At 35.3% G+C, this 12,711-nt stretch overlaps 1 protein-coding gene across 2 annotated transcripts in view; it reads left to right on the forward strand.

Annotated features, from left to right (window-relative positions):
* Positions 1 to 11,984, forward strand: part of XRN1 (5'-3' exoribonuclease 1) — a 100,926-nt gene extending 88,942 nt beyond the window's left edge. For both annotated transcript variants that reach the window (XM_082840277.1, XM_082840278.1), the window contains exons 37-42: positions 1,296 to 1,477; positions 3,309 to 3,422; positions 3,518 to 3,620; positions 5,904 to 5,942; positions 6,304 to 6,464; positions 6,947 to 11,984. In XM_082840277.1, coding sequence (XP_082696403.1) covers positions 1,296 to 1,477; positions 3,309 to 3,422; positions 3,518 to 3,620; positions 5,904 to 5,942; positions 6,304 to 6,464; positions 6,947 to 7,246 — 899 coding nt within the window. In that variant the 3' untranslated portion in view covers positions 7,247 to 11,984. The remainder of the gene's footprint in view (positions 1 to 1,295; positions 1,478 to 3,308; positions 3,423 to 3,517; positions 3,621 to 5,903; positions 5,943 to 6,303; positions 6,465 to 6,946) is intronic.
* The last annotated feature ends 727 nt before the right edge of the window (positions 11,985 to 12,711 follow it).

Genomic DNA, 12,711 nt, shown 5'->3' on the forward strand with positions numbered 1-12,711 from the left:
ACATCTGGCACATAGCTGGATTTCAGTAGATGTCCATCATTACCCCTACCTTCTGCATCCCCTGTACTTTAATATTTTGACTGTAATTATCTGCAAAAGCCTACCAGGAAAAATGACTCATGTAAAAGTAGGTTGGGGACAGAAGTTTCTCAGAGAGGTAAAAAACATTTTGAAATAAGGTAATCTGCATTTATTAAGTATCAAAATCAGAGCCTAACTTCATTTATACTCCACTGAGTATTGGGATAAATAATTTAAAATTCCAGTAACTATCAGGAAACAATATTTATCCTAGGGACAGATATGCTCTTGAAATAGAGCAAAATAAAATTTTAAAACAATATTGGATAAATATGGTCCCACTGTCAAAAGCAAGTAACTTTTACTATACTTCAGTATAGTAAAAAATATCATCTACCTTAGAGTCATGAACTCGGAATCCAGCTCATGTAACAGAACTAATGTGTGACTTCAGGCAAGCCACTTAATTGCGGTACGCGGGTCTCTCACTGCTGTAGCCTCTCCCACTGCGGAGCACAGGCTCAGGACGCGCAGGCTCAGCGGCCATGGCTCACGGGCCCAGCCGCTCCGCAGCATATGGGATCTTCCCGGACCGGGGCACGAACCCGTGTCCCCTGCATCGGCAGGCGGACTCCCTACCACTGCGCCACCAGGGAAGCCCACTTTTTTTTTTTTTTTTAATCTGTAACAGTAAGAGGTTTAGATTCATCCTTCACTGAGGTGTGCTTTTTGTTCTGTTGGTGAGTTTGTTGATTATAAAGAATGTGAACTTTCAGAATTTTTATATCATAATAAAGGCACTTAAAAGACTTAATTTCAGAAAAACTTTTAAGAAGCATTATTTTAGAGCAAAAGAAACATTCATCCATGTGTCTCAGAAAATAGGATGGAATTTTGAGAAGACTGAAGCTAAAGCCTCAGAACTTAAGAATTAATTGTAAATCAGCTCAAGAAAGCCATTTGCATGTTTAGATTTTGCCTGTGAATAACTAAGTAGTCATTAATCTCTCACAATGCTAATTTTTGGCAGTCATCTACTTACATTTTTAAATCTTTGTCTTAATTATATATCAGTAATTAATTATAATCATCTAAAATCTTCATTGAATTTAGTCATTTTAGGCAAAACTAAATAGTTCTTATATTTGCTTCATGAGAGATTCCTCTTCTCACTTTTTAACAATGTCCTCCTTGCTATTCTGTAAAGCCCTGCCATAACTGCATAGTTTGAGATATCATTTAATGTGGATATGTCCTTTTCTCTTTTTTGGCAGCATCTTATATGAACAAGCCTCACAGTGCTAGTGAGTACCATAATGTTCAGTCTGTGGACAGTGTGTGCTGGCCTGCTGCCAGCCAGATTCCTCCTGTGTCCACACCAGTAACTGAACTTTCTCGAATTTGTTCCCTTGTTGGAATGCCACAACCAGATTTCTCCTTTCTGAGAACACCACAGGTATTGTATATTACCGTTCTTCCATTTACATAACTTATTGAACACTGAGCTTAAATAAATTGAAAATCTTTGGCTAGAAATAATATAGTGGAGCTGATTTTTTTGACTTTATGAGCAGCATAGATTAATACCTCTCACTCTGGGTCTTCCATTTATGCATAACCAGACCCCTCAGAGAAACTGGTAGAGGAACTGGGCAGCAGGTAGCCTCGCAAGATTCTTCAGACTGATAGAGCTAGGGATCTTGGTCTCTAGCAGCAGTTTTCAAACTTTTTGGTCTCAGAAACTCCCCATCTTTTTTTTGAGGACCCCAAAGAACTTTTGTTTACTTGTGTTATATCCATATTTACCAAATTAAAAATTAAAACTGAAAAAAATTTTTAATGTTGTTAATTAAAAATGACATCGAGGGCTTCCCTGGTGGCTCAGTGGTTGAGAGTCCGCCTGCCGATGCAGGGGACACGGGTTCGTGGCCCGGTCCGGGAAGATCCCACATGCCGCGGAGCGGCTGGGCCCATGAGCCATGGCCGCTGAGCCTGCACGTCCGGAACCTGTGCTCCACAATGGGAGAGGCCACAACGGTGAGAGGCCCGCGTACCACAAAAAAAAAAAAAAAAAAGACTTCAAAAAAAATTTAATGAGAAGAGTCACATTGCTCTACATTTTTGCAAGTCTTATCCATCTTCTAGCTGAATAGAGAAGCTAGATTCTCATATCTGCTTCTTACTATCAATCTCTTGTAATACGTGGTTTTGGTTGAAATATATGAAGAAAATCTGGCCTCACACAAATAGATAGTTGGAAAAAGGAAGAAAATTTTAATAGCCTTTTCATATAACTGTGGATATTCTTTGATACTACATTAAAACATGGTATTTTCTTAAAAGTTAGTGCAACATAGAATCTGAAATTATATCAATGAACTTTTTGTTCTCTGTATACTTATGAAAAAATGAGAGTGAAAAGGGCAAATAGCATTTTCATATTATAATAAAAATAGTTTGAACCTCAAGGATCCCCGGAAAGGGACTCAAGGACCTCCAGGATCCCCATACTGCACCTTGAGAACCACAGCAGGAAGGCTGTTTTCTCCTTTTTACATCCAGATTCTTGACACATTCTCACCTAAAGCAGAAAGCATGATTAAACTAATAATACTACATAAAAATGGCTACCTTTTGAAAAAGTAACATTTTTTTAAATCTTTTTTATAAAAGAAAAGCGCATACTGTAAAGAGTTATCATTTAAATGTAAATATAAAATCAGTCAGAACCTCTGAGTCTTTTAAATTTTAGCAGTTAATTCATATTAGCGAAATATGTGCTTTGTAAAGGATGGTGGAAAGCAGGGGTCAGCAGATTTTTTCTATAAATGGCCAGATAGTAAATATTTTAGGCTTTGTGGGCCATATCGTCTCTGTCACAACTACTCACCTCTACAATTCCAGTATGAAAACAGCCATAGGTGATACATAAGAGTGGGCTTGGCTGTGTTCGAATAAAATCTTACGTACAAAACAAGTAGAAAACCTAGTTTCCTGATCCGAGATATAAAGAAAAAAGTTTTGCTGGCTTTCATTTACATTATGATGGTTGGTCCTTCAGCTAGCTTAGAGATCATTTTAACTTTGTAAACATTGAAAGATAAGGCAACAATTGTAGTTTTTGCATCATAAACCAGAACTTAAGCTGATAGTCCCTTTTTGAATTCTTAAATTTTTTTTTACAAAATGTTAGATGAAATTATTCCATTTGTTTAAACTAAGCTTTGGAGGAGGAGGTCGACTTCCTGGACAGATAACTTCATAACCATTCATGTTCTCTTTTTTAGACAATGACAGTTTGCCAGGTAAAATTATCTAATGGCTTACTGGTACATGGGCCACAGTGCCATTCTGAAAATGAAGCCAAGGAAAAAGCTGCACTTTTTGCTTTACAACAATTGGTGAGAACTGTCCATGAATTCTCTACTAACTCTTTAATTAATCCCTCTGGATGTTTTTGTTGCATTGTTTTATAACTTTTAAATACTTCCTATAGGGCTCCTTAGGAGTGAATTTCCCTTTGCCTCCACCAATATTTCCAAGTTATCCTCCTGCTGTACCACCTGGAACCATTCCTCCAGTTTTTCCCCAACCTACTGGTAAGGTATTTTGCTCTTTTCAATATTAGTTATTGAATTATATTGTTTTTGGAAAGTTCTTTTAAGAAGCATCATTTTGAGGAAACAAAAAAAATTACCTAAATGCTTAGGTAATTTAAGGAGTTGTGAGAAGTAAGCCTGAAACCAGAGTCTGCAGGTTCATCTAAAAATACCATTTGCCCTCCTACAGTCTCTAGTGTGGCTAGATAGAGTAGGACTGTTCTCCGTTTTGGGCAGCCCAGTAGCTGCCAACGCATGAGTTTGGGTTTAAGGTAGACATCAAAAACACAGGGATGGGGGGGGCGGGGGTTGGTTGTAGGGAGTTGGGGGAGGTGTGGGAAGAAAAAACAGAGATGAAGGGAATAAGAAGCTGTGGATTGGAAAGAAACTGCCCTTGGTGATGAGGGAAATGAAGAGCGGAGGGGATTTTGAGCTTACTCTATGTATGTTTCTTAATATTCTCTCACATTAAGGATAGGTACATAGAAGACTAAAGAGCTTTTAAAAGATAATTACTCTTAAAAGAATTTTTTTTTTAAGTTTTACAAAAAAAAAGAAACATAATCAGAGTACCCTACTTGGCTTTGCAGTAATAATATTTATACAGTCACATATCATAAACACTTTATAATTTTAAACAAACATTGTAATATACTTATATTGGAAGGACAGGGTAAGTAGTGAGGGGTGGTATGAAAGAACTGAATTTTGATCTATCATAACAGGAAGTCTAAAAATGCCTAAAATTGAAAACTCAACTAGCAGTATAAGCAAATTATTGAACAGTTTGGAAATAAACAGCTAAAACAGTTAAACCTGGGATGGACCGGATGACTGCTATATTATGTTGAAAACCCTTTTTATTACAATATGTATATGTATAATTATCTTTACTTTGATTTGTTTAAAAATGCAATTTGTCTAAGGTCATAAGTTACTAAGTAGCAGTAGTAGCATTCAAAAGCAAATATATCTAATTACAAAGCCCACAATTTTGTTACTGTACTACACTGGCATTCCTTTGCCTGTATAAACAATGTGTAGGCATAAAATCTTTATGACACAGTGGATCTGAAGTTTTCATATAGCTCAAGGTAGTAAGTCCACTATAACCTGGAAAATCTAATTTAACTACTTTTTCACTTTCAAAAATGAATCCAGCAACTATATATCAATTAATTTTAAGTAATTAGTTCATGCAGGTTACCTAAAGGTCTACCCACAAGCTTCTCTCAAAAAGGATTTGTCTTATGAGAATATATTATCTAAAAGAAATGATTGTTTTCCCATTTATTATTGATATTTTATAGCTTGATATTTTACCTTTTTAATGTTGATTATTATGTTTACGTTCATTATTATATCATGTTTATTAGTGTATTCATACCTACCAAGAATTTTAAAGTTTAATTGGAGTTCTTTTGGTTTTGTGCTCTCCAGTGTTCCAATAATAATATATGATATAAAAGCCATGAGATTTGAATGTTAATCAGGAGAAAACAACTTATGCATCAGATTAAGATTTTAAAGTTATTTTATAGATTTCCACTTTACGGTATGAAAGGGTCCCAAGGGAGAAAAATATATTTTATATTTAGGACAGTGATTTTGGGAAATGGTTGAGTTGACCTATGCATAAGATTACTATAGCATCTTTTAAATAGGTCTTCTTAGTCTTATAACTGCCACCAAACTTGCACATAACTTTCTAAATCTTACTAGTGTGTTTCGTATTAAGACTGTTCTTTATCCTGGAATTTTTACCTGTGTAATTCATAACATTGAAATATATTATGATTCTTCTCTCCTGATCCAAACATTTTTTAAGTAGCTGAGTTTTAGTTAAGCTATACTGTCTTATAATTCTGGCTGCCTTTTTATCTCTTTAAAAAGAAGGTTTGAGCACAGTACATACCTTCTTTGGTGGCAATGTGCTGGTGTCTCAATTGTCATTGTTTAATGCAGTAGTTCCCAAATGTTGCACTGGTGCTGACTGTGGAAGAATCACCTGTGGAGCTTATTAACAATACAGATTACTGGGCCTCTCAGAGTCTGATGTACTAGGTCTGGAGCTTTGCCCAGGAATCTGTATTTCATAAGCTCCCTATGTGATTCAGATACACAAATCAGTCTTGGGAACCACTGATTCAATGTGCTTTTAATAAGAAAATGTAAATTTTTTAAAAATTCTTGAATTACAAATATTAGAATAGGGAGAAAGATTCTACTGTTATATGAAAGTGATCAGATTTCAAGACTTAAGCTTTTTTGGTTTTTTTGTAGGCTGGGATCACTATGGAAGCAACTTAGCATTGGGGGCAGGTGAGATTCTTAAGATTTCTCTCTTTGTGCCCTGGCTTTTCTCCCCCAAGGGACAGTTTCATGACCCTTTTATTATTTTTTAAAATATTATTACAAATATTCCTAAAGCTTATATCAGTATATGGTACTATTGGCCTTCGTAGGCCAGACAGCATAATGATAAGCTGACTTCTGTAGATGATTCACAGTCCTTAAGGGGCTCCTGAGGTTGAACGTTGTAAGCAAGGGTAATCAGAAATTAAGTGTATGTGCCCTTTGCCAAAGCAAAAAAAGCCAAAAAAGGGTAGCAGAAGGAGGTCTTAAATTTCAAGGCTTTTATGATACCATTTTACTAAAACAGCTTTTCCATAATTTTTAACAGCTAATATAATGCCCTCATCATCTCATCTCTTTGGCTCAATGCCATGGGCACCACCAGTGCCAGTTCCTGGGAAGCCCTTCCATCATACTTCATATGCTGGGACCATGCCCATGGCTGGAGGAATGCCAGCTGGTGTGCACAATCAGTTCATACCTCTACAGGTGAGACCTGAAAGAGAATTATTATATTTTTTTAACAAAATTAGTTTCTCACTGCTCAAAGACCATTGATAAAATTTTGTTTATTCAGTAATTATTCAGTGCCAACTAGAGGTCCATTCAGTACTGGTCTGGGTACTGAGAATATATTTTGACCAGTGGTGACCAGTCTGACCTGTTCCCTGCTATCTGAGTTTGTGTTCTAATAGATAATAATAATTGCAACAAGTAATAACATCCTTTTCTAGAACAAAGGGATTTAAAATCAGGAATATCAATTTTCTTTATATTTAAGTTATGGATAATTTTTAAATATTTTATTTGTAACCATATTCCTTGAATTTCTAAAGTCTGGTTTGGAGGTTATAAGTGGAAGTCACAAGTCAGCAGTGATTGACAAGTATTAGCAGCATGGTTTATGGTATTTTCTGACACTAGCTTTTTTGGTCTACATTGTTAATTAATGATGCTTTTATTCCTCAAAGGTAACTAAAAAAAGGGTTGCAAACAAAAAGAATTTTGAGAACAAGGATGCCCAGAGTTGTCAAGCCACCCTACTTCAGACTAGCCAGTCAGCATCTTCTGATGTCACCAAAGTGATTCCACAGGAGAGTTTATCAGCTTCCTTCAAGTCCCCTCAGATTACTCAACTTGCGTCTCCTTTTCAAGTTGAAGCTGCCTCCCCAGGCCATAGTATGTCTCACCATAAATCAACACCAAGCTCCTCAAGAAGAAAATCAAGAAAACTGGCTGTCAATTTTGGAGTTTCTAAACCTTCTGAATAAATTGTACTTGGAATTAAGTTAATTTCATTCCTTTCCTCCCACCTTTTTATAAATCCATATCTGTGTCTCACAAAAAATTACAGTGTACTATTTTAAAACAATATATTTCAATTAAAATTTTTTAAATTTTTAGTTGTCAGGCACTTTTCATGCTATTTAAAAGACTATACATCAAATTGTGCATCTTAAGTATGTGCAATTTGTTTTACATCAATTATACCTCAATAAAGCTGTAAAAAAAGACTAAATTCAACCTTGTTTTCAAATAATATCAACGGACTAAGCATTCAGATGTACCACTCTAATCATTGGCCTCATCATTAGAAGCATCCTAAACTATGAATTAGACATCATATTGCAATAATTATAAACATTTTTTACACTATCATTGAGGGATAATTAAATGGAGCATGAAAATTGGGTCTCAAGTATAATTTACTGAATGTGGATTTTATTTCTCTTTTTAATGATGTAACAGAAGTGTCAGGAGAATGGCTCTTATTTATAGGTATTTTAACTTAGGTTTTATATTATATCTGAGGGTCCTTTGGACCTGTTGTGAAGTGATCACACTTGTGGTGGTGCTGCCAGTTTTGCTTTATTCTCAATTTTGTACCAAAGCAACTTCAGAATACTGATCAGAATATTTCATTTAACTGCTTAGAATTATAAATAGCAATCTAGATTTGAGTAAATAATTACAATTTTTTAGATTATTCAAGAACCAGCATTAGTAATTTCTAATAAAATTAAGTTTCAAAATCTGCAGGGTATAATGATTACAAATTAATCTTCTAATAGAATAAAGTACAAAATATTAATCGTGTTAATTGAAATAAATTGTGTTATCAATTTGTATAGCTTTTTACCTGCTTACTTAAACATACATGAGAGCTCTGTTGTTGGTCCATGTGTAGTGCTTCCTGGAACTGATGAAATTCTAAATTTTTTAAAAATAACAAGGTGTGCACAGGCACCATCAGTGTATACTGTACATTATTTATATGACAAGTGCCCGTCTCATTCTCGTTCCATATTTTTAGCTTTATGCTGAACTGCCCAGGGACTCTGGCGTTTTGTCTTTGCATGTCACGTGTGGGTGTGTATTGTTCAAGCTGTAGCTGTTGAAATTATTTTAGAGTTTATGAAAATGTCTCAGTGGTACCAGGGCCTGAGTTTTTATATATATGTTTGTGCTTTCATTTTTGTGATATGCTTGTATTTTTAAGGAAGTAAGTTATCATACTTTTTTAAAAGTACGAACAACAATCTTTGTATGGAACTGCTTATGATTATATTTAGTTTCATTTGGCTCATTGAAAACTCTGCTATGAGTCTTTGTTTGTTTTTAAAAATGCTAGTACTGAATTAAATGGATTTCTTTCTCTAACTGCTAAATGTTAGAGTTTCTCTAAATGTTAATAGGATATTTGTATATTAGTCGTGCCTTTAGTGTAAGAGATAAATGTTCATTATCTGTCATTTATCACAGTCATGTGAGTTTCTGTGATTTTATTTTTCTATTAATTTTCCTAGATTCAGATGTTCATTGGTTCCCAGAATTTCTTTTTTGGGGAATATTTGTTTCTCTGTAATGGGATCTTGAGTAATGAGGCTCAAGTAATTCTCAGTATTTGTCCTTATTGCCTCACGACCTTTTTTTTTTTTTTAAGGGAACATCTGTTTGGGGCATACAATACAAAAAAGTTAAATTGTGACGGTAAGATTATGTCAACCTCTTACTACTTTAAAGTGTATAATATTTTTCACCTTATGTAACTTTACAAACTCCAGCATTCAAGAATTGCCTCACTCATCATTGCTCTGTGACCACTCTATAAACAATGTACAGCCCACATCTTTTTTAAAGCCCAGAAGAAGGAGCACGTGCCGTCTTCTGAAAACTCCAAGAGAAATTTCGGTAAGCACAGTGCCGCTGAACCCATATACGGATGTTTCCTCAGTATTCAAGCAAAGCAAGCTGACAATTCTAGGTGGATAGGCAGTAAAAGTGTTTTCTTTTCATTCTTTCTTCTCTTTTTAAAAAATGTATTATTCTAAAAGTCAAGACTAAAGAGAGATTAAAATGGGAGAGAGCTCCATAATGACTAGATAGTGTCAGGCATTCATCTATGTTCTCTTCACCTTGTTCACCTATTCTAAATGTGGGCCTGAGAGCAGTAGATGTGCCCTCTCTGGGGAGGGTGTAAGAGGCAGAGACTGTTTTTAATCTCTCATGACAATCTTGAGGAGACTAGATCCACTAATAGACTGGGAAACTTACAGTTTTTCCTTTTTTGGATGGTGCAGACTCAGAATACCCCGAAGTTTAGAAATACGCCCATTCAACTGTTGAATCTGTTGTGGCCTTTCTGTGGAAACCATGGGCTGTACAGGGCACAGAGGATCAGATTCCCCAAAATACTTCATGTTTCCACGTACTAAGAGCAGTTAAATCTATTTAAACCTTCTTCTCCTCGCTGAAACATTATTTCTAAATATCTTTGTTCAATAAAGTTGTTTTTCTTTTTTTTTTTTGAGCAAATTAAGTGAATTTTGAAGATTGGTCCTTCAGTCTCATTGGTCCTTTTCACCATTTCCTACATTACCTGAGCTTTATAATTTTACAGATAGACTGTATTAATTGACTGAAACATCATGTAGACTCACGTCTTAAACGTCTGAGACTCAGTTGCCTGAAAAATTAATTTCACCTCTGTATCTTGGTTTCAGTTTAAGACTTTCCTTGCTGTTCAGAGGGATAAGTAGTTCTTTTAGAACTAAAAAGATAAGGAGATCTTTTTTTCCTGTTGTTGGGAGAGATGAAAAACTCCTGATGCAGGTTTTTTGTTTTTTATTTCCTTTTCTATAATCAGATACTTGCTTTGGTTTTAGACTGATATTTTTCAAACTAATCTAGGTTTTGGGGGGAGGGGTCAGAGAGGGAGGCAGTTGGAAGAAGGAAACAGTTAAATAAGACCCATCCAACACTGCATTTTTAGACTATATCTTTCTAGCTCAAGGAAATAGATAAGTTGCAGGGTCTTTTTTATTCACTCATTTTTTTTATGATTTTTTTTTTAATTGGAGTATAGTTGTTTTACAACGTTGTGTTGGTTTCTACTGTACAGCAAAGTGAAGTAGAGTTCCCTGTGCTATACAGCAGGTTCTTATTAGTTATCTATTTTATACATATTAGTATTCACTCACTTTTAAATCATCTGTTTTATTTGTATTAATAAATCATACATTTTCATAGTGGTTGTCTAATTTTTACCTTTAAGATAGCTAGGACTGTCCAGCTGTCCTTTGAAGTTCATTGTAATATGCTTCATCTCATTGTCCAGAGCCTCTTTTTTAAAGCAACTGTGTACAATCTCCCAGCTTTTTGAGTTTGCTATATTTCTTAGTACCATCTGGCTTCCAAATTGTGTTTTTACTGTGGAGGAGAATTAATTCATTGGAGAGAAATGACCATGACAGACATTCTCAACCTTTAAAAAGAAATGAATCACAGAAATTCCCTTATTTTTTTTAGAGACAGTGATATAGAACTCAAACTGGCAGTGTTCTTATTTCATAAGTTTTGTCAGTGAAACAGTGTTTTTTTGCAGGAGCTTCCTTTCCTAGTTAGGATAATGCTTAAAATTCCAGAAATGAATGTGTTTCAGACAGAGCTGGTTCAGATTTCCATCAGACCACTCCATCTTCTGCCAGGGAGCAGTATGAGACAGCGGCGAGACAGACAGAATGGGGGCAGGTGGAAGTTTCACTGACTTAACTCCAGCACCACTTATCCTTTGTTTAGAAGGAGAGAAAAAAACAGGTATAAAATAGTTTTCATAGTTAAGAATATCACCAATCCATAGCTGCTTTGTGTGTGTGTGTGTGTGTGTGTGTGTGAGAGAGAGAGAGAGAGAGAGAGAGTGAACCAGCAGTAATGCCTTGCTCAATCGCATTCAGCCATCTCAAGTGCAATTCATGATGGAGACTCTGGTTTCCAACAGATAAAGTTTTACGTAGTTAAACCTGTAAAAATTAATTTTTTTTCAACAGTACACCTATTGCTATTATTTCAGCAATTGGTATACTATTAAATTGCCCAGGCCAAATAATTAAATTTCTGTAGATGTTTTAGTAATTTGAGCCAAATCCTCATACTGTTTTCTCATGAAGAACGAGAATTTGGTCCTCAGTTTGCTTTAAGTTCTCTTATTCCTTTCTTTCCCTTACAGTTAAAGGACTTTTTTGTTTGTTTTGGAGCTTGGGGGCTTTTTTTTGCCTGAAGTGTCATACATTTTCTTTTGCCTGCACCCAGTTGCTTCTTTGAGTGTTTTCATCTATTTTGATATATGAGTAATAGATAGTGTACTATATCATCAGAGTGTTCCAACGTTTTGTTCTTTTAAACAATGTAAGTAAGTATAACTCATACATATATATATCTTAATTCCTTTCTTTCCTCACATAAGTATTTTATAAGTAACCGGAATTTTTCATTAGATCTTATACAGAGCAGTATTTTATTAAAAGTTCAAAAGGGAAGACTTTTATGTGCTCATTTTGTAGTTTTTGGTTTATAAATATCTTTACATTGTCTTCAATTAAAGTGTTTTAAACTTGCATTGGAATGGACTCCGAATGTATTTTTGTGTTAAGCTGTACATTTGTAGATTTCTAGCATGAAGTTAGCCTCAAAATGTGCAAAAGGATTTTAAAATATATGAATCACTGAAAGAGTTTAAACATCTGTACATGTTATATGATATATGGATTTTAATTAAACCTTTGAGAATGATTTCATAAGTTGTTTGTTCTTGTATGTTTGCAGTGATATTAAAAGCAGAAACATTACAGTATTCACTTAAACCTCATATCCTTTTTTTAGCAAGTTTTTATAAAAAGTATTTATTTACTTATTTGGCTGTGTCGGGTCTTAGTTGCAGCACGTGGGATCTTCGTTGAGGCATGTGGGATCTTTTGTTGCAGTGCACAGGCTTCTCTAGTTGCAGCGTGCAGGCTTCTCTCTAGTTGTGGCACGCAGGCTCCAGAGCATGCAGTCTCGGTAGTTGTGGCTCACGGGCTTAGTTGCACTGCAGCATGTGGGATCTCAGTTCCCCATCCGGGGATCAAACCTGCATCCCTTGCGTTGGAAGGCGGATTCTTACCCACTGGACCACAAGGGAAGTCCCAAACTCCATATCCTTTTATATTTGTATTTTGAAACTATGTCAGTTAGCATAAACTGAACAGCACGATTGGTGGAGAAAGTCGGACTATAGATTCTGTTGGCCACTGTTCAGATCCTACCTCTACTTCTAATTGTAAATAAATCATTCTCATTTTAGGACTGGCAAGTTATGTAATACCTACGCCTCAGTTTCTTCATCTCCTAAAGGAAGAAAACAACACCCCTTGTATGGTTAATATGTTTAAAGCACTGGGTACATAGCAGGTATATTACA

This window comes from Leucopleurus acutus (assembly GCF_964270905.1).
Source record: "Leucopleurus acutus genome assembly, chromosome: 5".
In the NCBI taxonomy this organism is placed as follows: domain Eukaryota; kingdom Metazoa; phylum Chordata; class Mammalia; order Artiodactyla; family Delphinidae; genus Leucopleurus; species Leucopleurus acutus.